At 43.7% G+C, this 26,286-nt stretch overlaps 1 protein-coding gene across 2 annotated transcripts in view; it reads left to right on the top strand.

The window, feature by feature from the left end:
- GLRA2 (glycine receptor alpha 2) overlaps window positions 1–26,078 on the top strand; it is a 161,955-nt gene extending 135,877 nt beyond the window's left edge. For both annotated transcript variants that reach the window (XM_069945452.1, XM_069945451.1), the window contains exon 9: window positions 24,481–26,078. In XM_069945452.1, the coding sequence (XP_069801553.1) occupies window positions 24,481–24,759 (279 nt within the window). In that variant the 3' untranslated portion in view covers window positions 24,760–26,078. The remainder of the gene's footprint in view (window positions 1–24,480) is intronic.
- Window positions 26,079–26,286: the final 208 nt, after the last annotated feature.

The following is a 26,286-nucleotide window of genomic DNA, read 5'->3' as shown; positions in this document are numbered from 1 at the left end:
GACAGTGACTCTTTAAGCTTATATTCTGGACATTTCATATCTTTCCGTATAAAGGATTTCTTGGTGGTCTCTACTCTAAAAAATGCAGTGCCGTATAGGCGGGGCTTCATGGCCGTTGTGCCCCATATCCCCGCCTACATCTGCTCCACAGGCCCCACCCCTTGACCTGACCTGACCTTGACATGACCTTATTTGAGCCTAGCCCCTGCCCCTCCATGGAGTCATCGAGATAGGTTGACTCTAGGTCGACCCATTTTGTTGAGGCAGCTGAGGGGTCAAGGACTATGGCGCAGATGTAGGCAGGGATATTGGACATAACAGACGTGAAGCCCCACCCATATGGCACCAACCTCCATCAATAACATTTCTTGGAGGGTAGAGGCAACCAAGAAATCCTTAATACGGTATGATATGAAATATCCAGAATACAAGCCTAAAGGAGAAGTCCGGCGGAGGATAAAATCCAGCAGCTGGCAGATCAATTATAAGTACTAACTTACCTCTCCCTGTGCCGGCGGTGAGCAGCAGGACCGGCCTCGGGACCCCCGCTGGAAGGTATTTTTCCCCAAGTTGTGATGACCGCTCAGCCAATCAGTAACTGGAGCGGCATTCCGCCCCAGTGACTGACTGGCTCCTTGGCCAGTCCATTAGCTGGGTCGTGACGTATGCTGGAGATCCCGGCAGGGGTCCCTAGGCCGTACCCTCCTCTCATCGCAGGCATGGGGAGTGGTAAATTAGTACTCGTGATCAATGTCCCGCCCTGCTGGCTGCTGGATTTTATAATCCGCCTGACTTCCCCTTTAAGAATGGTGCTCTTTATAGCTCTTTAAAGCTCTTTATGTAGAAAGGGGGGGGCAATATCACTTTAAAGCAATTGTATCAGCTCAGTAAGCATGTGACAGATGTGCTCCATGATCCTTTAGTGTAAAGAAGCTCTTTTAAGAGCAGGGTCTGTATTAAGAGGAGGAAAAAAAACCTCTGTGAACTAGTTTTTGTTTTTTTTTACTCTTTTTCTGTGGTTTTCTATCAGATACCATGAACCAGGTGCTTACTGAATACCTAACAACCACTTCAGGAGTGGCTAATGCCTTCTCTCTCCCAAAAGAGAACACTGTTACTTTGACCTGTTACATTTCTAAGCAATACAGAATTTATGTTGAGGAAGCATGTCTCCTGGAGCTGCACGCAGTGCTTCTTACCTTCCAACTCTTAAAAACCGACATTCGGTCACGTAGACGTGTTTAGAGTAATTGAAGGCTGTACAGATTTCGAGTGTACTCCAAGCCCTTAAATAAACACCAAAAATAACACTTTCAAGAATATTTTCTAAGCAGATACAACATTCCGGGCTCTTTAATTTTTTAATGTATGTTTTTACTGGTTGGAGCTCCATTCGGTTGATACAGGGCACCAAACCTCCTGCATACCCATGAATATAATGGTAAAATGCATTGCTAGTGCTGACTGCATACTGATTATGCATTGAGTTCAATAAAAAAAAACAGTGTGCAATGAACCCCGGAGCCTCCCGGCATAAATTATATAATATATAACAATATATATGTATGCACCAGGATCTCTGGAGCTCTGTATTAGAAAAAAAAGAGATGTTATTGCGAAAAATATATAGTTAGATGTAAATCCTGGCAGTGTGAGCCAGAGTTTGGTCTATCGTGTGTTATGAGAAGTTCATTCTAGGACAAGTACTGAAGAAGTGGACAATAAAATATAGGTTGGTAGAGCATCTCCACTCAGCCGTATTATGATCACTTCTGCATCTCGTTGGAGTTAACAGTATTAACGTCTCATGGTTAGGAGGTTATGGCAACAGTTTTGTGCAGATCACCGTAAAACATGTCACAACTGGTTTACAAGCTGATTTGTGACCACGTTTGACCTTTGATCTGGCCGTAAATCGGCTTAGAAGGTAATTCAGAAAAGGGGAGAAGGGCTGATAAAAGACCCAGTAGAGAATTACTTCTCTGATGGACTTTGCCGATTAAAGGGGAGACTATACTATATAAAGTACTTTTTTTTAAAATAAAAATTTATGTACTAGAAGTACAATCCAAAAAAACAGTGTCTATAGCCAAAATCTTATATGCATGAGTGTCTTCAGACAATCTCTCGTTTAAGTAATAGTTTTTGCCAGCACATGTTCACACTATGTAAAACAGCAGCTGTTGTTTTACATGTTATTTAAAGGTCATCCAAATCTGACCGCCGTATGGGTGTGCTAGCATCAGGCCCTGCGTGTAGGTTTCGGCATCCGCCACAAACTGATCGCTGCGGGAGTGGATATTGTGTCGCGATGGCAAACACTGCCAGGATAGTTGTGCGGTACTCTGTGGCCGGACATACACTTTTGGTCATCAGTTACTTCTTCTCGACATACACATGAGTAGTTAGCATCGTAACTGGCCAGAAATAACCACATAGTCTATAATAACTTTATGGGAGGAAATATATATTTTTTAATACTATATATACATCATCCACAAAAAAATAAACCACATGCCATCAATATCAACCTCTGCCCAGTTTCCTTTTCGTATGCTATTTCCATTGTTAAAGGAGAAGTCTGGCGACAATTTTTATTAAAGTATTGTATTGTTACCCAAAAGTTATACAAATCACCAATATACACTTATTACGGGAAATGCTTATTAAGTGCTTTTTTCCCCTGCACTTACTACTGCATCAAGGCTTCACTTCCTGGATAACATGGTGATGTCACTTCCTGGATAACATGGTGATGTCACTTCCTGGATAACATGGTGATGTCACTTCCTGGATAACATGGTGATGTCCCTTCCTGGATAACATGGTGATGTCACTTCTTGGATAACATGGTGATGTCACTTCTTGGATAACATGGTGATGTCACTTCCTGGATAACATGGTGATGTCACTTCCTGGATAACATGGTGATGTCCCTTCCTGGATAACATGGTGATGTCACTTCCTGGATAACATGGTGATGTCACTTCCTGGATAACATGGTGATGTCACTTCTTGGATAACATGGTGATGTCACTTCCTGGATAACATGGTGATGTCACTTGCTGGATAACATGGTGATGTCACTTCCTGAATAAAATGGTGATGTCCCGACCCGACTCCCAGAGCTGTGCGGGCTGTGACTGCTGGAGAGGATGATGGCAGGGGGACACTGAGGGACACAGGGCACTGGAGGGACACTGAGCATCCCTCTGCCATCATCCTCTCCAGCAGCCACAGCCCGCACAGCTCGGGGAGTCGGGTCTTGACATCACTATTTTATTCAGGAAGTGACATCACCATGTTATTCAGGAAGTGACATCACCATGTTATCCAGGAAGTGAAGCCTTGATGCAGTAGTAAGTGCAGGGAAAAAGCACTTTATGTGCATTTCCCGTAATAAGTGTATATTGGTGATTTGTATACAAAAATACTTTAATAAAAATTTTTGCCAGACTTCTGATAACAGGCACTCTGGCCAGACCCAGATAGATAGAGCTAGCCTGAACTATACTGCCAATCCTTACAGGTAGTATAGCTGCCGGTTTTAGTGTGTGACGGATATCAGGTATGGGGTATGCATTGTAAGTAAACCTGCTATCTACTTAACCTTAACAAATCAACAACATTCATCATAATCATCATCATCATGGTATCATGGGAAATAAGGTTGAACATTGCCCAGCATATGACCTTATCTAAGGATTTTACATTTCTATTGCTTCTTCATCTTTCCAATCTATAGAATATTGACGTTCCAATCTATTGAGTATTGGCTCAGCAGTGTCAGCCATGTAGTCATATCACCGACACGGCCAGCAATTAGAACCTAATGACTTTCATGGAGCCCATTTATCAAGCCATGGATTTTCTGGCTTTATTTTCTCATATTACGGCTCATGTAATATTTATACGGAATATGCAACATTTATTAAGCATCCAAGCAGAAGGGACACTGTCTTGTCCTGTTGGAGTAACCAACAAGACTGCAGCAGTCCAAGTGTTCAAGGGATATTTTTGGAATTTGGCTTTATTTCAACTTAAAAAAAAGTAAACGGAACCACAACTTTATCTGTGTTCACTTACTTATTTATAAGCTTGTGTGCTGAGGCAATGATTTTAATACCGAGCCATTATGAACAAAACAATTGTTGTCATCTATCTAAAGATGGGAATGCGGTAAAGACAAGATTTCCACGCTGCTGGTTTGTATACAGTGCACGGACATAGGGTGTTTCAAGGTAATCTCCAGACTCCTCTAAATTTATTATAATCAAAGTAAGGACACGGCCTGTGTAGTGTTTTATTATGTAACATGGACGTATCAATATTTTATCATTCATTCAAACAGAAGTGATGACCTCATACTGCCAGAGGCCATATCCACATATGGCGGCACACTACTACAGTACTACTGGCAAAATCATGCAGCATTTGACCACAGCATGTGTGCATAATTTTGAGTTTTATGGCAACCGCTTTTTGAGTAGTAGATGCTTGGAACAAACTATGCCAGCTATGTCATATCTCCAGTGGCGTAGCTACCATGGAGGCAGACCACACAACTGCTATGGGGCCGATGAAAAATGCAGATTGGGAACGCCTTAATGTAATAAAAACACAATGTAATGATTTGCAAATCTCATAGACCAGATTTCACCCACAATAAAACATAGAACACATATCACATGTTGAGTTCAGGAAACCAATTGCTGGAGTTTTTGGAGTGAAATTAATTGCATTCTTGTTTGATGTAGAATTCTAGCTGCTCAGCGCTCTTGGGTCTTCTCTGTCAGATTTTACATTTCATATTGTGCCAAATGTTTTCGGTTATTGAAAGGTCTAATTGAGCGGTAGGCCAGTTAGTACCGAGGCTCTTCTTCAGTGAAACCATGCTGTAGTCATGGATGTAGCATGTGGTCTTGCATTGTCTTATGTAAGGCCTTCCCTGAAAAAGATGTTGTCTGGATGGGAACATGTGTTGTTATAAAAATGGGGACCCTTCGGCCCCCCAGCTTTTCCAAGACTAACCATTATGCCTGCACAGCCAAAGCTTTTGTATGACGTATATTCTGACTCAATGACCTGGCTGTAAGTGTGGGGTTTATGAGATAATTCCTGTAACTGTATTCTTTTAGTACTTATTCGATGCCCAGGCCCCTAAGGGCCACTCTGCTGATAGGTGTAGTTACTGGCAGGAACCGGGGCAGCTGCTGAGCAGAGGATTGTCACGGTTTTGGCACAAGGGCAACACAGCTGAGAACCGGGCTCCTGACCATGCAGAGGCTGGGCATGCTATTCTTCGTTGTCCTTAGTCAGGGCACCAATAATTACACCAATGACAAGGTTCAGAAACAACGGTAGTTGTGTATTTATTATAACGGTGGTAACTAGTAGCAACAGTCTCTCCGGATGCAACCGGGTATAAGGCAAACTTGGGTATAAGGCAGAGCAATTGGTGATGCTGCAATAGGCTGTGATGATAGCGTACTGAATGATGGGAGTAGTAGTTGGACTGAAGTTGAGATGCTGGGCGGAATGAAACTGAGATGAATACTTGCTGTTGATGATTAGAGAAGATGATGAGAGGAATGGCTGAAGAACAGCACCCAGATCTGTTGAATAGATGAGAATCTTGAGGACTTGAGAATAGAACACAGCCAGAAACACTTCTGGTGGAACTAGAGCAGCAGAGCACACGTATATCTCTCCTGACAGGGGAGAGAGATCACACACACTTGTCCCCCTGAAGGTGGAAGACAAGACTGAGGTAGACAGGAAGTCACATACAGTAGTATCCTCAGCCAAAGCTCGATGGCCATTGGAGTTACCATGGAAGCAGGGGCAGTAAAGTGACATCCAGCCATTGCATCATCACACCATTAGGCATATACAGTGAAATATACATGAGAAGTACCATAATTGAACACTGGGGGGCGACATAATACCCTTAGGCACTGATACCTGAATATGCATACAAGAAATGAATGGAATAGCAGATCTGAACACTGAGAGGGGTGACACAATACACACAGTGTGCAGTGGACCATAGCTTTTCAGAACAGGAATGGTTATAATAAAAGTGTGAGGATAGAACAGCAGACCAAAGGGCCTGTTCTGGGACACTGCACTTACACCAATCCACTTATTGTTAGATAGCTCAACTCAATTGCAGAGGCTTGTAGAAAGATTCCAAATTTATTCCAGGCAGAATATAAAATGACCAGGGTCAACAGCAGGATAAAGAAAGCTTGTACAGAACAGTGGGATAAAATGGCTGCCAATATGAGGGAGAGGGGAGAAGCTATAACATCACAGCTAGGATACAAGAAGACAGGAGGGTCAAACTAAAAACAAGTAATGCAGTATAACATAGATACTGTACAAATGACCATGTAATTGTAGTTTTGGAACACTGGGAGGGCTGAAGAGTTCCTCATCCCAATTCTAAAACCTCTATATACTGTTCAGCATTGATATGTATGAAATGTGAAAGTGGGTGGAGCCTAGCCTTTATGATGTCTCCTATACACTGCACATACACAAAAGAGAAAATCCTGCTCTCCTATATCTTTACAGTACATTCTTAGGAGCAGCCATATGGAGGGCATTATAGAGCAGCACTCAGTAGTGTGTGCGGTGACTCAAGCCTACGCTGAAATATAACAATTACTAGGACATCAGGTGTCACCCTGCATCTGTCCGGCTGTACAGCTTTCGCCTCCTTTCTTCTTTCCCCGCACCTCAATGGGCAGTATGTTACTTGATCGATTTGCACAGCATCCCCACCTAACCTCTGCCTGTCTGCCAAACTGAGCAGGAAGCATACAGTGTATGCTTCCAGCTCAGCAGCAGTACAGAAACTGGCCTGCTCAGGAGCAGAAGCTTTCATTATGACAGACTTGCACCTCTACTAACTGCACATCCAGAGGAGGTAAGTGGTGATGCTATTGCATCACCACTTAACTCTTTACGCTCTGTGGGACGGGTGCTCTGCACCTGATCCATGAAGTGTAAGAATCAATTAAATAGATAGGAAAACACAACTCGGCTATTGAATTGCTCGGTCCTGGAACAGCCTTCCAGAATGGATTGTGTTTAAGAAAAGAGGTATGAATGCACTTACTCCCCTCAGCAGAAGTCTGGGTCATTGTTCTTTTTCCATGGAATCAACATGGCATAGACAAGCAAGCGTCCATACGGTTGGATGCATTTTGCATCTTAACTGTTGGCTGATAGATCTTACTTACTCTGTGTCTATGAGCCTGATGCCAGGTGAAAATATCTCCATGTTTTTACTGCAATTAAATTTAGCGTTCCTTGGATGCCGTACCTTCTTGGACATTGTGCCCAGACTCATTTTGCCTCAACTTATTGTTTTCTTGTTCATCATCCTGTACATTTAGAGAAAGTCTACCCTTGGCAGAAGTTTTTGATATTAAGTTTTCTCATGGTGGCCAAATATTATTCAAACAGCTTGAAAACATGGAGCTGAAATATATTAGCGTCTCTGACTGTGCACATGTTCAGTAAGTGTCAAGATTGCCAATAACTCCCTCCGCTCTATGGAGAAAACACTTAAAGTATCATTGTAATAAATATTAAAGTCCAACAACAGAAGAGCGGGGCGTAATTAGAAATCCGATGATTTCCCCTGACGCTATTTCTATGTTAGGTTTCCCAAGATGTAATATTAATAATATCACTGAAATGAATCTGCATGGAGGATTATTGAATGTTAATTCACTGTTCCTTTTTTGTTGTATATTATGTGGATTATGTTTATTATTTTATTTTGTAAGTAGCAGCAGTCCCAATGGACTTTAATACCTCCACAAATAAAAGTATACTTCAATGTTATTAACGCTTTAACAACCGGGGGCACACATGTACGCCCTAATGTATGCCCTCAACCAATGACACCAATGACATGTAACTGACAGTGACAGGAGCGGGACCCTGCCATTGCGATTTCGGTGGTCCTCATCATTTTAACTGACTAGCGAAGGTCTAACACTTACCTCTATGCAATCAGCCCGGCGATCATCACATAGAGTCAACAACAGGCAAGCTCTATGTGCAAATCGCCGATAACACTGGTATCATAGCATAGCCCCTCCCCCAAAAAGGTTAAAATTAGCCCCCCCCCCTCGTTTTTATTTTATATATAAAACACATAAAAATAAACATATTATCTATCATAAAATGCACCATTGTCCCATCTATTAAGCTATAACAATAATATACCCATATGGTGAACGGCAAAAAGGAAAAAAGAACCAGGATTGAAGATTTTTTTTCTGTCCCATTATTTATCAGAAAAAAATTATAAAAGGAAAAATATTTAAAAAATATACTAGTAAAAACTAGTGATTGTGGGTCAAAAAATGATGCCCCAAGTAGCCCTGTAGGTTAAGTCGCCTTAGAAAGTGAGGAGGAAAAAGCGAAAGCACAAAAATAAAAATTGGCTCCACCATTAGGGCCAAAATTCAATGTGTCCTTAAGGGGTTAAAGAGGTACTCCGGGCTGGGGTTATTTTTATTGTATGGCCGGAGAGGGGGTGGATATAGACGCTGCCAGTCACTTACCTCCCCGGTTCCAGCGCCGGATCATGCCGCCGCATTCTCCCGTCCCGCTGCCGCATAATGTCTCAAGGCAGCTCAGCCATTCAGCGGCCGAGGCGGGACCCCCCTACGACTGCTGAATGGCTAAGCTGCTTGGAAACGTCCCGTCTCTAGCACAGCTCAGACCAGGAAGCGGCAGCCGGACGGGAGAACAGGGCGGCGAGATCTGGGACCCGGCGCTGGAATCGGGGAGGTAAGTGATCGGCTGCGTCTATATCCACCCCCAACCTGGCCATACACTACAAATAAAAGTGAATGGCCGTCATTTAATGGCAAATATTTGCTGTTACTTTAAAACAACGGCCATTGTATTGAAATAATGGCAGTTATTTACTCTTATATGGCGGCCATCCACTCAATTTCAACATTGTGTGAACAGAGCCTTTCTGTGTTTTTAATCCACTCCTGGTTTTGGTTGCAATATGAGGACCACAATACTGACTGAAATATACGTAGTGTGAACCCAGCCTCAAAGTGCAAAGAATTCCCAATCAGGTCCAAATTAGTTTTAAAATTTTGTTTTTTTTTCTTATACAATGATAAGAAAAAAAATATATATTTTACTGCTGTATATCAGGGGAATTGAACCCAGAATTTTTTGGGGGTTATTCTATGTACCGGTGATTTACCTCTAAACCACATCTCCAATCCCCTATAGGCAGTGTATGAGTGAAATCAACACTGGCTGACAGTGTTAGTGAGCAGGAGGCCGGGCACCAGAGATTATTCATGAAGAAGAGGGAGGAGGAAGGAGTGGTGAGGTGAGGTGTACTAGAGTGAGGCACAGACACTGAGCCACATCTCCTCTTTGACCCTTCATTACAGTAGGAGACCTGAGATTGTGCATAATCCAGATTTCCAATAGGTACCATGCTCACCAGGAGACTGACAACTACAGCACCTCAGGTAGGGCCCGGGTGCTGACAGATTCCCCCTAATGCTCTTTCTCAAAGGGATTTTCACATGTAATTTTCCTGAAGTCCTCTGGCCCACATCACAAAAGCTCTGCTAGCACCACAACACTGGAAACAGATCCCCCTAGTCACCCATGTGGGGAAATCTCCCCCTGTATGTGGCTATCGGGGATGCCCCAAATCATATTGCTATCATTGTGAAGGAAAACACAAACACAGAGGTTGAACACCAGTACAAAAATGTTTTGCATTCGGGGGTTCACCAGAACCCCCTTCCCCTTTTACAAAGTGCATATGTCCTCTCCTCTCCTAAACCTTTTTAGGGTCTTTTCACACTTACAGACTCACAGTCGAAATATCGCTGCGAGTTTTGCAGCGAGATCCGCTACAAGTCAAAGTGCTGGCAGGTCCAAGTACCCTATACTTGCTGGAGTCTGAAAGACCGCTGCGAGTATGTAATGCAGCCGCCCCCTTAACCCCTTCTGCTGCTGCTCGGCTCCTTCTCTCTGTATATACATTACCTCTCCCCTGCACTGGGTCCCAGCGTCCTGCTCACCCGCCCAGCCAATCAGTGGCTGCGGCTGGGCAACACACTAATTGGCTGGGCAGGAGAGCAGGACGCCAGGACCCCATTGAGCAAGGAGAGGTAATGTATATACAGACAGCGGAGCGGGAGCCGAGAGGCAGCAGAAGGGGTTGAGGGGGCGGCTGCATTACATACTCGCAGCGGTCTTTCAGACTGCTGCAAGTATAAGGTACTGGGACCTGCCAGGACCTTGACTCGTAGCAGATCTCGCTGCAAAACTCGCAGTGAGATTTCGGCTGCAAGTCTGTACGTGTGAACAGACCCTAAGTAGCTTTTGTAAACAAGCGCTGACATCAGGACTGGTGCACATGGCAGAGGAGTATGTATGGGCTCAGTGCACCATCCTTCCACTCTTGCTATACAGTGCCATTCAAGATCCAATCAATACAGCCTTTGTGCACTTGTATTAGCTGACATTTCTGTCAGAGCTAAGTGCAAGTGCTTACCTCAATATGTAAGACTCCATACCACATGCAAGGCTTCCTACATATACTTCATTTCCTTGACCTTTCATCGATGTAACATAACTGAAGGAATACGACAGACGGCCGCATCAGTGTAATTGATGATCGGTTGCTCAGCCTGGCCATTACAAGACTGAGCTGTCTGCAGATTGCTGCACAGGAGACTGGATACAAAGCTTGATTAGAAGGAGTGGGCCGGCTTGTATCATGGGGGGAGGCAGTGCTCCTAATGGTGCTCCAGACCGAGGATTACACTGCTAACAGCACAGGAACGGTGCCAAGGAGGGAGGTAAGAGACATATCTTCCTCCTCAGTGTCTCCTATGCAATGGGGGGGATAACAACAGGATAGAGTTGCCCAACCTGCTGATAGTTCCCCTTTAAAAGGGTTGTCTGGCCATGTCCAATATTTTAGCAATGCCCAGGAAGGGGGTGGGTCAGAACAATTACATCTACTTACCTCCTGCATCCTGCTGCTCTGGTCCCCAGTGTCCGTTCACGTCCGGGGTTCTGAGATGTCAGTAGCAGAGGTGGGACATCTCGCAAAAACAAAAAAAATGTTATATGGATATGTTGATGAAAATTTTTTATTTTTTTTTAAAGTTACAAATCTTTAAAGGCAACCATGGAAAATAAAAAAAATGGTTGCATCTATAAGGGGTTAAAACTTAGCACATTTTTTTTAAACCAAACTAATGTTGACTAATCTGCAGACTCCTACCTTTCCTATCCCATAACCATAAGGGATAAATGATTGCCTGCCAAGAGAAGGGCAAAGTGTAATTCACAAAAAGAGGAAAAGAATAGGGCAGAGATGGGAGAGAAAATGAACTGTGTGGGAGCTGCTGCTGCCAGGGAGATGACTGCTTACATTTGTTCTTGGAGAAGCAAAGATTACATCCCAGCACTGTGTGAATAGTATTGTAGTTATGCGGAAGCCAAGGACAAATTACTTAATTAATTCGGAATGTGCCGCTAAAATATTATATTTCCTGAATCCAGAGTGTGGGCAGCAGCAAGAGAGGATTAAAGGGAACCTGCCACATTGCAAATGCCCTTCACAGGTGTCGTGTTATAGAGCAGGAGAAGCTGAGCAGATTTGGTATATAGCTTTAGGCTATGTTCACACGTCGTATCGGACCAGCCGTTCCATTACCCGTCCGGGTCACGGAACGGCCGGTCTCTGCCAAGATCATCCCGGCTGGTACTGCAGTACCGGCTGGATGATCTTTCTGGCCGTAGTGTTCTGATGCGGGCACATCAGCGTGCACCCGCATCAGAACCCCCCATAGCGCACAATGGAGCAAGCGGACGGAGACACTCGCTTCATTGTGTGAACTGACAGGGTTTCCTCCGGCCGCAATTCACTGAATTCACCTTCACCACATAGTGACCCCCATACTATTGCTACATAACATACACTATACAATGCATACCGCTAGGGGGCGCCAAAAGAGGTGCAGATGGGGGGAACGGAGTGTGGGTTGTACATCTACTGGCGCCCCTTATCTTTCTGTGCTCCGTGTGGTCGCCCGGCCTGCACGGTGCTAGAAACGGCCCAGCATGTGCACTGGGAGCTGGGGAAAAAAATGTCATCTTGTGACCGGAGGCAGAATGATGACTGCGGCCATAGTTCTGCTCTGCAATGTACACCCGATTTTGGCGCTGGGGAGCAGGACATGTGGGGGGGGGCATAGCAGCTGCGTGGTCTACCTCCATAGTGGCTATGCCACTGCCTGCTGTAGCAAGTGATTGACAGGGACTCCTTAACCGCAGGGACTCATTACCAACACCAACACAGAACACACACACTGTCAAAGAATCCCCCCCAAGCCCCCAACCGCCCCCGGACACAGTGCACAGGAGCCATCTGCAGGGGCTCAGAGCAGCCCGCAGCATACACACACACAGACATGCGCCCCCACCAGCAGGGTGGTCATTCTCAGGAAGGACAAGCTGTATCAAGGCCTGAGGGCACCAAGATCACTGAGGAAAACAATTGCATGTTTGTTTCCAGTACTGGTACGAGGCCTAGGATCTCATAGGATCTCATAATGAGTACCACTGTATTTAGCTTACACAGGTCAACTAGTGCTGCACCTTATGCCATGTATGATAGCTCCCTCCATATGCACCCTTATGCAGATAGCTGTCAATCACTGAGTAGGACCGCCCACTTGACTACTTAGCCCATAGTAAAAAGAGGTTTACGTAGCCAGTTATTCTGGAACCCTCTATTACTATATACCATCTGCTCATCTCCTCCTGCTCTATAACACAACGTCTGCAGATTAGATTGTGTTTTCAATGTGACAAGTTCCCTTTAAATAGTTCCCATTAAAATTAAAAACAATGATTTTATTAAACCCTCAGGGGTCCCCTAGTTCTAGCAAACATTATAGTAGCTCATAATATCTTCTATACTATTAAACAAATATTTTATCCCAATGTCATTAAAATAATTAAACGCAATACATAATAATGATAAAAGAAAAATATATATATATATATATGTATATACATAGAGCATAAGATAGTGTCCTGGGGATTGGAAATTGTGCTATACATCATCTGTAGCTGGATACAGAATATATGTCAGTATTAGATTCCATAATGTAACGCCCACCACATGTACGGGCGCACTGTAATGTGTCATGTAATCATCTCATTATTCATCATGTCTTCCCTAAATAGCTTAGTTACTATGAGTACCAGCACCTTCCTGCAATCCTCCATTAATAACAGCAGGCGGCTCATCATAGAGCTGCATGGAACTTATGCTAATTGTTCTGCGGTCATTATAGTGATATATTGGTAACACTCGCTCTGCAGTCTCTATGTGACGTTGTTAGCCCTTGTTCTACATTGTCAAAGGTTTTACAATATCTATCTAAAAGTAAAAGTCTGTATTTAGAAAGAGCTGTCAATCACTGAGTAGGACCGCCCACTTGACTACTTTGCCTAGAATGAATATTTAAAGTTTTATATGAAAAAATGACTAGTTATAATTGAACTTTCCCCACAATACTATTTATCAATCTAAGCTCCTCCTGCTCGGCAGATTTGACCGGTTCCCTTTCAAAGGGTTTCACACCAAAATTTTTCTTTCAGATCAACTGGTGCCAGAAAATGCTGGAGATTTGCAATTTACTTCTATTAAAAAAAATCTACAGTCTTCCAGTACTTATCAGCCGCTGTATATTCTGCAGGAAGTGGTGTATTCTTTTCAGTATGACACGGTGCTCTCTGCTGCCACCTCTGTCCATGTCAGGAACTGTCCAAAGCAGGAGAGGTTTTTTTTTTTTATAGGAATTTGCTGCTGTTCTGAACAGTTCCTGACATGGACAGAGGTGGCAGCAGAGAGTATTGTGTCACATTGGAAAGAATACACCACTCCTGTGGGATATACAGCAGCTGACAAGTACTGGAAGACTGGAGACTTTTTTTAATAGAAGTAAATTACAAATCTATATAAATTTCTGAAACCGGTTGATTTGAGAGAAAAAGATTTTCACCGGAGTACCCCTTTAATGTATGCCAACTGAGTAGAGGGCAAAAGGACACATGACTGGCAGCCTATGGGAATGCTTGACAAACGTGCCGGAAGCTTTCCTGGTGCATATGGCAAGTGGACACTGCTAAACATGCGGCAGTAACAGGATGACAGGGGAAGGTGCTGCTGTAAGATCCCAGTGAGAGTGAAACTACATGATGTGAGAGGGAAGAGGGAAGTGAAGGTCAAGACTTCAGCCAGGCCCAGAATACAGGACACAGCCCAAACATCACACCATCAAGGGCCATTTCAAAAGATATGCAGATGTATACAAGGAACAAGCAGAATACTCCAAATTATTTCCTGGAAATAATAAATACAATGAGAGAATGAACCTGTCAACCGGTCGGCCTGTGCAATGAGAGAATGAACCTGTCAACCGGTCGGCCTGTGCAATTAGGCAGTGAGTGACTAGTTACTGCCGAGACATACCTCCAGTCGTTGTACAAATTCCAGCAGTATATACTCACACATCCCCAATGGATATGTCAACATCACGCACAAGATGCTGAAAATCTGCTCAAAATGGCAAAGAATATGGGAAAAGAGACATATGGGCTGCCGATGTAACAGTTGGGAAGCAATGTACTGTAAGCAGTTTTATAGCAAGAAAAGCTTAGTCCCCTATCCGCGGCCATGTATATTTATATTTCTGCCCTTGCCGAACATCCTTATAATACTACCCCTCCGCCACTCAAACACTCTAACACAAAAAAAAAAAGTCAGTGGATGGAATAGAAGCCGCTTTTCCCGTAGCCTCTAGACGTTCTTGTTTAATGAGATTCAGGAATATTTCATCCATATTAATAAATCCCATCCACTGTATCCCTGACAAAAGATTATAATTAACTTTTACCCCTGTAAGGTGCTTCATCCATAGACTGCGGACAGTCATTATGACAGCCCGGAGCTTATACATCAGATGGGTTTTCAGCTGCTGACATTTTAATTAGAATGATTTACATGCTTTATTGCTGGATAATAGATGCTCTTGTTTTCTTAACCAAAAAAAACGTCTTCAAGGGGGATTCGTGGTTCCAAGATATTTGCCTGTCTTAACTCCATTATAAATCATTGTCTATTTGTTGTATTGACCATCCCCAAAGAATAAGTCAACCCAAAGTCAACTTTTACTTTTTAATTTCTTAGTTTAACCCTTTCCTGATGCAGCAATTTTTGGCAATTTTTTATTTGTTTGTTTGTTTTTACTTTTTTAAAATTATTTTAGGTGTTTTTCCCCCTTTTTTTTCTTGTTTTCTTAACCAAAAATGTCTTCAAGGGGGATTTGTGATTACAAGATATATATGTCTTAACTCTATAATAAATCATTGCCTAATTGTTGTACTGACCATTCCCAAAGCATAACATAACTCGACACAAACTCAACTTTTACTTTATTTCTTATGACTATTCTTATCAAACAGCTGGTGTCTCAAAACAATGGCCGTTATTTGTAGAATAACAACCATTATTTGGGCGTGAAATGATGGCCGTCCAAGGATATGGCCATCAAACAGCTTAAAAAAAAAAAAAAAAAAAAGACATTGTGTGGTCATGGACTTTAAAGGGGTACGTCGGCCCATCTTACATCCTGAGCAGCTCTGCTGCCGGAAGTGTGATGTCACTGCACGACTGTGTTCCAGCGATACCATTCTGTGCCGTGGCGTCAATACGCAATCGTCAGCTCCTCTTCAGACGCTTGCGTATTGTACTCTCGCTTATCTCAGGAGTACGGCACACAAGCGTCGCAGAGGAGGGCGACACATTAAGGAAGGGACGCCAACTGCGGCTGACGCCACAGCACAGAATGGTGGCGCTGGAACACAGTGGTGCAGTGACATCACACTTCTGGCGGCAGAGCTGCTCAGGATGTAAGATGGGACAGAGTACCCCTTTAACTTCATTTTGTGGAGCAGTACGGTTACTGCAATACAAAGATTGTATGCTTTTTTGTTATATTTTACTACTTAAAAACATAAAACTTATTTATTTATTTATTTTTTTAATAAATAAATACTTCCATAATTTTTGAGGGCTTGTTTTACTGCACAGTGAGGGGGGGACCAACTTGATAAAGGCATTTTTTTTTTTTAAAGAATTCTTCATGTGGTACAAATAATGTGATATTTGTCTCAAGAGCTGATAGAGAAGTTGGAGAAAATTGGACTTAATCCCTGGATAGTTCAGTGGATTTGTGGTTGGCTGAAGGATAGATATCAGAGGGTTGTTGGTAATGGTGTATATTCCGAGCAGAGACTGGTTACAAGTGGTGTGCCACAAGGGTCTGTTCTGGGTCCTATTCTTTTTAATATGATTGTAAGTGACATAGAAGAAGGGTTGATAGGTAAAGTTTGACTGTTTGCTGACGACACAAAAGTGTGCAATAGGGTGGATATTCCTGGAGGTGTCAGTAATATGGAAAATGATTTAGCTTTGCTAGATAAGTGGTCCAAACAGTGGAAATTGAAGTTCAACGTTTCCTAATGTAAAATAATGCACTTGGGGAGGAGGAATCCTCTATCCGAGTATCACATCTGCAGTACTGTGTTGGAAAAGGCTTCAGAAGAGAAGGATTTAGGGGTAATGATTTCTGACTGCCTTAAAATGAGTCACCAGTGCAACCAGGCGGTGGGGAAAGCAAATCGTATGCTGGGGTGTATAGCTAGAGGTATAACCAGTAGGAAGAGGGAGATTGTGATCCGGCTGTATAGAGCTCTGGTGAGGCCACATCTGGAATACTGCGTCCAGTTCTGGAGATCTAAAAAAGAACATTGATAAAATAGAACGGGTCCGAAGACGGGCTACAAAAATGGTGGAGGGTGTGAGGCATAAACCTTATCAGGAAAGAGTTAAAGATTTGAATCTGTATAGTCTGGAGGAAAGACGGGAAAGGGGCGACATGATTGAAACCTTTAAGTATGTTATAGGACTCAGGGCCGCCGATAGGGCAGTACAAGTGGTACTGCCGTATGGGGCCCGGACCCTAAGAGACACGGGGGGGGCCCGGCGGGCCCGCCGGCCGCCGCCCCCCGACCGCTACGCTAGGGGGGCCCGCACGGCCCCCCTTGCCAACTGTTTTTGAGCATCCCGAAAAGCTGCGGCCACGCAGCTTCTCGGGATGCACTTATCGCTTTAATGTTCCGCCCGCACAGCGGGCGGAACATCAAAGCGATCAGAATACAGGAGAAGGACCTGTCAGCGTCCTCCTCCTGTATTCTCTCCCATAGGCTGCCGGCACTTCATACCAGCAGCCTATGGGAGGCCGGGCCGTGGTCATGTGCCCCTCCGGCAGGCGTGATGATGTGACGTCATCACGTCTGCCGGAAGTCCCGTCCCTGCGGCTCGCAAGATGGAGCCCGAAGAAGAGGAGGAAGAGCTGCTGCCTGCACAGCGCGGATTAGGTGAGTAGGATGTTTGTTTTTTTTAGGGGCACCTCTGGGGGCATTATTAGTGTATGGGGGCACCTCTGGGGGCGTTATTAGTGTATGGGGGCACCTCTGGGGGCATTATTAGTGTATGGGGGCACCTCTGGGGGCAGTATTAGTATATGGGGGCACCTCTGGGGGCATTATTAGTATATGGGGGCACCTCTGGGGGCATTATTGGTCTACGGGGGCACCTCTGGGGGCATTATTAGTGTATGGGGGCACCTCTGGGGGCATTATTAGTGTATGGGGGCACCTCTGGGGGCATTATTAGTATATGGGGGCACCTCGGGGGGCATTATTAGTATATGGGGGCACCTCTGGGGGCATTATTAGTATATGGGGGCACCTCTGGGGGCATTATTAGTATATGGGGGGCACCTCTGGGGGCATTATTGGTCTACGGGGGCACCTCTGGGGGCATTATTAGTGTATGGGGGCACCTCTGGGGGCATTATTAGTGTATGGGGGCACCTCTGGGGGCATTATTGGTGTATGGGGGCACCTCTGGGGGCATTATTAGTATATGGGGCCACCTCTGGGGGCATTATTGGTGTATGGGGGCACCTCTGGGGGCATTATTAGTATATGGGGGCACCTCTGGGGGCATTATTGGTATATGGGGGCACCTCTGGGGGCATTATTGGTGTATGGGGGCACCTCTGGGGGCATTATTGGTGTATGGGGGCACCTCTGGGGGCATTATTAGTATATGGGGGCACCTCTGGGGGCATTATTAGTATATGGGGGCACCTCTGGGGGCATTATTAGTGTATGGGCGCACCTCTGGGGGCATTATTAGTGTATGGGCGCACCTCTGGGGGCATTATTAGCTCATGGGGGAACCTCTGGGGGCATTATTAGTATATGGGGGGCACCTCTGGGGGCATTATTAGTTCATGGGGGCACCTCTGGGGGCATTATTAGTTCATGGGGGCACCTTTGGGGGCATTATTAGTATATGGGGGCACCTTTGGGGGCATTATTAGTATATGGGGGCACCTCTGGGGGCATTATTAGTATATGGGGGGCACCTCTGGGGGCATTATTAGTATATGGGGGCACCTCTGGGGGCATTATTAGTATATGGGGGCACCTCTGGGGGCATTATTAGTATATGGGGGCACCTCTGGGGGCATTATTAGCTCATGGGGGAACCTCTGGGGGCATTATTAGTATATGGGGGCACCTCTGGGGGCATTATTAACTCATGGGGGCATCTCTGGGGGCATTATTAGTGCATGGGGGTACCTCTGGGGGCATTATTAGTTCATGGGGGCCACCTCTAGGGGCATTATTAGCTCATGGGGGCACAGCTGGGAATCCTACATACAGGGGGCACAGCAGGGAATCCTACATACAGGGGGCACAGCAGGGGATCCTACATACAGGGGGCACAGCAGGGGATCCTACATACAGGGGGCATCCCACACAGCGCAGTTACTATGGGAGCCTACAGGGGGGAGAAAGGGAAGGAAGTTGCTAGAAATGTGCGGAGCCTAAATTGTTTGTCTCGCAGGTTCTAAGGGGATGAAACGTATCTGGAAGGAATCATCATGGAGGTCTGGGCCGGATGGAGAGGAAAAGGGAAAGTGACGCCTCAGATCAAAGAAGACGTCACTGGTGAGTCACTTTATGACACTTTTCTTATTTTGTAGAACATCATTTAGTAGGGGCGCCCCGAGGTGACAGCTACTACATTATCTGTACTCAGAGATATCACTGTGTTATCTGTTGTGTTACATAGGACTGCAGGTGACTACTACATTATCTGTACTCAGAGATATCACTGTGTTATCTGTAGTGTTACATAGGACTGCAGGTGACAGCTACTACATTATCTGTACTCAAGAGATATCACTGTGTTATCTGTGGTGTTACATAGGACTGCAGGTGACTACTACATTATCTGTACTCAGAGATATCACTGTGTTATCTGTGGTGTTACATAGGACTGCAGGTGACATCTACATTATCTGTACTCAGAGGGATATCACTGTGTTATCTGTGCTGTTACATAGGACTGCAGGTGACATCTACTACATGATCTATACTCAGAGGTATCACTGTGTTATCTGTGCTGTTACATAGGACTGCAGGTGAAATCTACTACATTATCTGTACTCAGAGATACCACTGTGTTATGTGGTGTTACATAGGACTGCAGGTGATATCAGGTGATTTCTCCAGGTTGCAGAAGTTCAAACTTCATCGTGCCCTGGTGTGCTGGTGTCTGTATGTGTATACATGTGTGCTGGTGTCTGTATGTCTGTATACATGTGTGCTGCTGTCTGTATACATGTGTGCTGGTGTCTGTGTGTGAGATCAATTCTAGAGAACTGGCTCATATACCCCATTTTCCCCAGTGGCTTAAAATGTAACCTCTGTTATACAGTTATAAAATTGTAGAAATTAAATGTGAACAAGGTGCAATTCAAATAGACACTTACTTGTATAGCTGCCTCTTGTGCTCTGTATGCAGTGCATTATATTCACCCTTGCAACGTACAATTTATAGCGTGTCTACAAGCCCAGCGGGGCTCATTATGATGGAGACTAAAACTTATACAAAGTGGGGTAGGGGTTCCCCTGTATTTAGAATGCTGTTGAGTACTAGGCAATGCCCCGTCTGGGATTATTGAATTTCGAGGGTCTATGCAGAGCAGGATAAAGACACCTCTGCTGCACAAACAGGATCTCCTAGAAAGCGTTCTCACCGCCATGTATTCGCTATCACTGGCTTGGGTGAGCTAAACTAGTCTGCCTGGGGGGGGGGTGTGATTTGTATATGCTCACTAACATGGAACAGCCTCATTATATTAGCCTTATCAACATATTCTATGTTAGTGAGCATACCGGGGGGGGGGGATATTGGTGAACATATACAAATCAAACAGCCCCCCCCAGCCCCTCGAAATTCAATAACCCCAAACGGGGCATTGCCTAGTACTCAACAGCATTCTGAATACAGGGGAACCCCTACCCCACTCTTGTATAAGTTTTAGTCTCCATCATAATGAGCCCCGCTGGGCTTGTAGACACGCTATAAGTTGTACGTTGCAGGGGTGAGTATAATGCACTGCATACAGATCACAAGAGGCAGCTATACAAGTAAGTGTCTATTTGAATTGCACCTTGTTCACATTTAATTTCTACAATTTTATAACTGTATAACAGAGGTTACATTTTAAGCCACTGGGGAAAATGGGGAATATGAGCCAGTTCTCTAGAATTGATCTGAACCAAATTATACCTCCCAGCAAGGCGTGGGGCAAACACACAATTTTTTTTTTTTTTTTATTAATGTGGGGGGCCCAGACACTTTGGTTGTATGGGGCCCCGAAATTCCTGATGGCGGCCCTGATAGGACTAAATAAGGTTCAAGAGGGGAGTGTTTTTAGTAAAAAACTGAGCTCAAGAACAAGAGGACACAGTGAGAGGTTAGTTGGGGGAGAGATCAGAAGCAGTGTAAGAAAATATTATTTTACTGAAAGAGTAGTAGATACCTGGAACAAACTTCCAGCAGAGGTGGTTGGTAAATCTACAAGAACAGAATTTAAACACGCCTGGGATAGACATACATCAGATAACATAAGATAATAAGAAGGGAAATACTAAAAGGGCAGACTAGATGGACCCAGTGGTCTTTTTCTGCCGACAATCTTCTATGTTTCTATGTTTCTATTGCATTAAATATTTTTAAAAAGAAACTATACGAACCTGCTGATATGTACCTGTTGTTGCTGACATGATTAGTGTCGGTCTTCTCGCTTTCTCCACGGCACTGTTTAGGAGTTATTTATATGCTAATTAGCCCTTTAGGTGCACTGGGGCATTCCTTGACCCCTCCGTGCACCGTCCTGCCCACCGGCTCGTATGTCCATACCTACTAATGCATATTCATATGTTCATAAGCAGCCACATCTCTTTCGTTGGAGAGAGTAAGATGCAATCCTCCACTCCCAAAGTCAGCAGGATTAAGAGGCGCAACTACTCCCAACAGATGAATTTGGGAGAGGAGGACTGCATCTTGTTACGGCCCTGGTGTGGGTTTGCAGGAGGGCTGCACACTGGTTTCCTTCATGAGTATACGCATGGAGAGTTGTGCCCCGATCTTGCACAGGTGAGAGGAGACCCGGTTTTACTCCATTACTGGATTTTTATCCATCCTATTGCATCTGCTCCTGCACATGGAGCGCTGTCTTGGTTCTCGGCCTGAAGCATACATTACCTGCCCGGCGCCGCGGCTGTGTGAAGCTCCTGGCTCCCCTAGCTCCTCATCAGCCGAGCAGGTATTGTATGCTTATTACTGGGGCTGCGGGCAGCCAGGGGTTAAAGGGGCCGGGTCCCATATATGGAGCGGAATGAAAATGGGACCCCATAGAACTTCACTATACCCGGATCCGCTGCAGATTTCGCTGCGGATCCGGTACGTGTGAAGCTACCCTAAAAAAAAAAAAAAAAAAAAAAAAAAAAAAGGCAAAAATGATGCATTTGTGTGTATCCGTTTTGATCTGTTTTTCCATTGATTTCAATTATTTAAAAAAAAAAAAAGATCAAAATGTAACTTTTCTTGGCATACACAAGCGTGATCGACCACATTTTTGAGTACACTAAAAAAACAGGTATGCTCCGCTTCTTATGATCCATGGAAGTTAATGGAAGAACGGATCAAACCCGCTGCACGCAAACGCTTTAGTTTTTCCTTCCGTTTTTTGCATAAAACGGATGACAAAAAAAAGGACTGCAAAAACGCAGTGTGAACCCGGGCTTACTTTTAATTGCTAAAACTGCCAATGACTTTTAAAAAAAGGATTCACTGAAGCTCAATACAAAAGCATCACAACCGCAACCACAATGCAACCGCATCCTCTGTTTTTTATCTTCTATTGAAAATAGTCAGGATGTAATAGGATAGTAACTAAAGGAGCACGAAACCGGAAGGAGACTTATACAAGGAGCTACTACTAGTAGTCATATATATGTAATAGATGTGCATAGATTATACTGCATGTATTAAATGTCTCGGTGTGTATGTTGGAGTAGTGGTGACATGTTCCTGGATTTTGTGTCATTTTACTTTGAACCATTACATTCAATCTTTCCCAGTTCAAAGGGGTTGTTCACCAAAAAATGTTTTAAATCTTCTGGTGTCAGAAAGTGTCAGAGATTTGTAATTTACTTCTATTTAAAAAAAAATATCTTAATTTTTCCAGTACTTATCAGCTGCTGTATGTCCTGCAGGAAGTGGTGTATTCTTTTCAGTCTCAGGAGCAGGAGAGGTTTTCTATAGGGATTTGCTACCACTCTGGACAGTTCCTGACATGGACACAGGTGGCAGCAGAGAGCACTGTCAGACTGGAAAGAATACACCACATCCTGCAGGACATATAGCAGCTGATAAGTACTGGAAGACTTGAAATTTATCAATAGAAGCAGATTACTAATCTCTGGCACTTGCTGAGACCAGTTGATTTGAAAGAAAAAAAAATGGTGTGAACAACCCATTTAAGGCTACATCCACATGTTCAGTGTTTTCCTCTTTTTTGAATGTAGTTTGATAGCTACATCCGTGATCCGTGCAAAACCGTGCATTCATCCGTGTCCGTCTTTTTCACAGACTGGTTAAAATTTTAGTGTCCTAGTTCAAAAAAGGTTTAGTGGTAAAAAAAAAATATGTAAGCTAGCTTGCTCAACCACATGATCAGTGTTTTCCACGAAACACGGATGAATATGGATGTCACGTCCGTGTAAATCAGTTAAAAAATGGATCTCATTGAGTTCTATGCGGTAATCTGTGCCGTGCTACATGAGTTATGACATGTCCTATTTTTAAATGAAATGGATCCGAGAAAACACTGAGCATCTGAATAGCCACATATGAAGCAACGTGCACATGGGCAACTTCATGGAACGTGTGAATACAGCCTAAGGTCATCTATTCCACCATTCACCATTGTGTGAACAGAGCCTTTCTGTGTTTTCAATCCACTCCTGGTTGAGGTTGCAAAATACTGAGCAAATACTGACTGAAATATACTGTACTGTGTGTGAACCCAGCCTTAGGCCATGTTCACACAATGTAAGTTCCGTGGGAATCATGGCCGTTGTTACAACGGTCGTGAATCCCACAGAACTTACGTAGTGCTTCCTTCTAAAGGGGAATCCCGGCCAGAGTGTATACACATAGTATACGCTCCGGCCGGGATCTCTCGCGGCGCCGTAGAAAAACTGACATATCAGTTTTCTGCGGCCACTATTCATTGAATAGCGGCTGCAGAAAACCCTGTCATTGCACACAATGGAGCACTCCATAGTGTGCAGTGGAGAGTTCTGATGTGGGTGCCCACAGACGTGCACTGATCACGGAACGGCCGGTCTCTTACGTAGTGTGAACATAGCCTTAGGGTGTATTCACACGTGCAGGATCTGCAGCAGATTTGATGCTGTGTTTAGTTATTTTGATCAAATCTGCTGCGGATCCGCAGCAGAAAATCCACTGTGATGCGGTGTGTGTGTGTGTGAAGCTTAAGACCAGGTTCACACTGAGTTTTTGCAATCAGTTTAATTCATACGTTTTATGGAAAAAACGGATGCAAAAACTGATGCAATTGTGTGTCATCCAGTTGGATCTGTTTTTCCATTGACTTAAATTATAAAAAAAAAAAAAAACGAATTAAAATGGATGCGTTTTTTTTTACGGAAATAAAAATAATGTTGACTAGGTTTTTCTATCCGTTAAAAGTAACCAATTAAAACGGATACATTGAACAGATTGCAAAAACGCAGTGTGAACCCGGCCTGAGATAGCTGTATACTATTATAATCTACTGCCAGAAAATAACGATTACCCAGACCGCAGATTCAGTGTCCCTGATGTTCCCTGTAATAGTTTGCCCTCTTCTCTCTCTTCAGGATGAAGATTTGGTCCGGGAGAGTCGCTTTAACTTCAGCGGCTATGGGATGGGGCACTGCCTACAAGTGAAAGATGGCACCGCAGTGAAAGCCGCTCCGCCCGCCCTTCCCCCTCCCCCGCCAAAGGATGCCGACTCCATCAAGAAGAAGTTTGTTGATCGAGCAAAACGGATTGATACTATATCCCGGGCTGCCTTCCCACTGGCCTTCCTCATTTTTAACATCTTTTACTGGATTACATATAAAATCATACGGCACGAGGATGTACACAAGAAATAAGCCACCTATTTATTCTAGGGAACTCAATGCCAAAGTGTGCTTGTAAATATGTAGTGGAAAACCCCTAGACATTCAGACTGGTTTTCTATCCACCTACTGTACTCCTCCTCCGAGACAGAAAGCAGGAACAAAGACTTTGGGGAGCAAAGAAGATGAATAATAACCCTGAAAGAGCGTAAGGATTCTCTTTCTAGTGTTTAACGTTGTCTTCGGTTTACCTTTACCCAGCAAATTATTCTCGGGCTTATTCAGACACACAGTACGTTCGATAGTAATGCTGGAAGTCACTCCAGACAATAGGATGGCGGCATCTCGGTGGTCAACAGGGTGTTATGGGATTTTTAGAACATTGCATAAAAGCCTACAAAAAAAAAAGACTACTTAGGGCGGGTTCACACTGCGTTTTGGCGATCCATTTTTTTCCCATCAGTTTTATGCAAAAGACGGATAAAAAACTTGGATCCATGTTTCCATTGACTTCTATTATAAAACAAGGATCAAAAACAGATCAAAACGCATCAGTTTTTTGTCTAAAGGAATGCCCAGAAATGTTTCAGTTTTGTCTTAGTATAAAACGGATGAAAAAATAATGGATTCCATACGTGAAGTCTGAACCCAGTCATACCTTAGACTCCAGTGCCACTTGTCATTTTGTCCTTTTGGTGCATTACATGCACGTACTTTTTTTTGTTAGTGTGTTGATATCCAGATTTTCAACAGATGTATTATGACGAAACACTTTGTTAAAAAAGAAAAGGTTTCGCCATAAAAATAGCTTCTTCACGGGGCTAGGATATAACATGAATAGTTTTAGTGTAGCTTTGGAAGGAATCAGGCTAGTTCGGGCTTGTATGCAATTTTGTAAAAATTCTAAAAAAAAAAAAACTTTACAAGTGTTAATGTTAATTTCTTTGGTATTTTATTCTGATTGGTGAGAAATATTCCCATGTTTGCATATAAAAGAAAAAAAACTGAAACCAGGTCTAAGATACATGGGTGTGTATTTTTCACCAATCAGAACTGTTTATTGAAGTACCACAGCCCTGACAATTACCTTTAAAGGGAACCTGTCAGTATGAAAAGCCAATCTTATCTATGGTCACCATGTTGTAGAGCAGGATAAGCTGAGCAGATTGATATATAGATTGTTGTATAGATTCACTATAACATTGATTGAAACTCCTGCTTGTTCTCAGTTTAGGAGCTTAGTTAGGTCTCACTTAATGATTGGCAGCCTGCCACATATAAACATGCATACTGCGATAGCTGTTAGGCCCACCCTCTGGACTCCTAAGTTCATATAAAGTCTGGATTTCAATCAGTAATTACAAGTTATACTGAATCTTTTCCCACAAAACAATATATATATATATCAATCTGTTCAGCTCTGCTTTGCTTGTTCAACATGACACACCCTCTTTAAAGGGGTTGTTTACCCCAAAAAATGTTTTTATTTTAAATCAACTGGTGACAGAAAGCGCCAGAAATTTTTAATTTTCTTCTTTTTTTAAAAAATCTCCAGTTTTC

This window comes from Dendropsophus ebraccatus, chromosome 11 (assembly GCF_027789765.1).
Source record: "Dendropsophus ebraccatus isolate aDenEbr1 chromosome 11, aDenEbr1.pat, whole genome shotgun sequence".
Taxonomy (NCBI): domain Eukaryota; kingdom Metazoa; phylum Chordata; class Amphibia; order Anura; family Hylidae; genus Dendropsophus; species Dendropsophus ebraccatus.
Note: the sequence above shows the minus strand (reverse complement) of the source record. Positions and strands in the feature narration are given on the sequence as shown.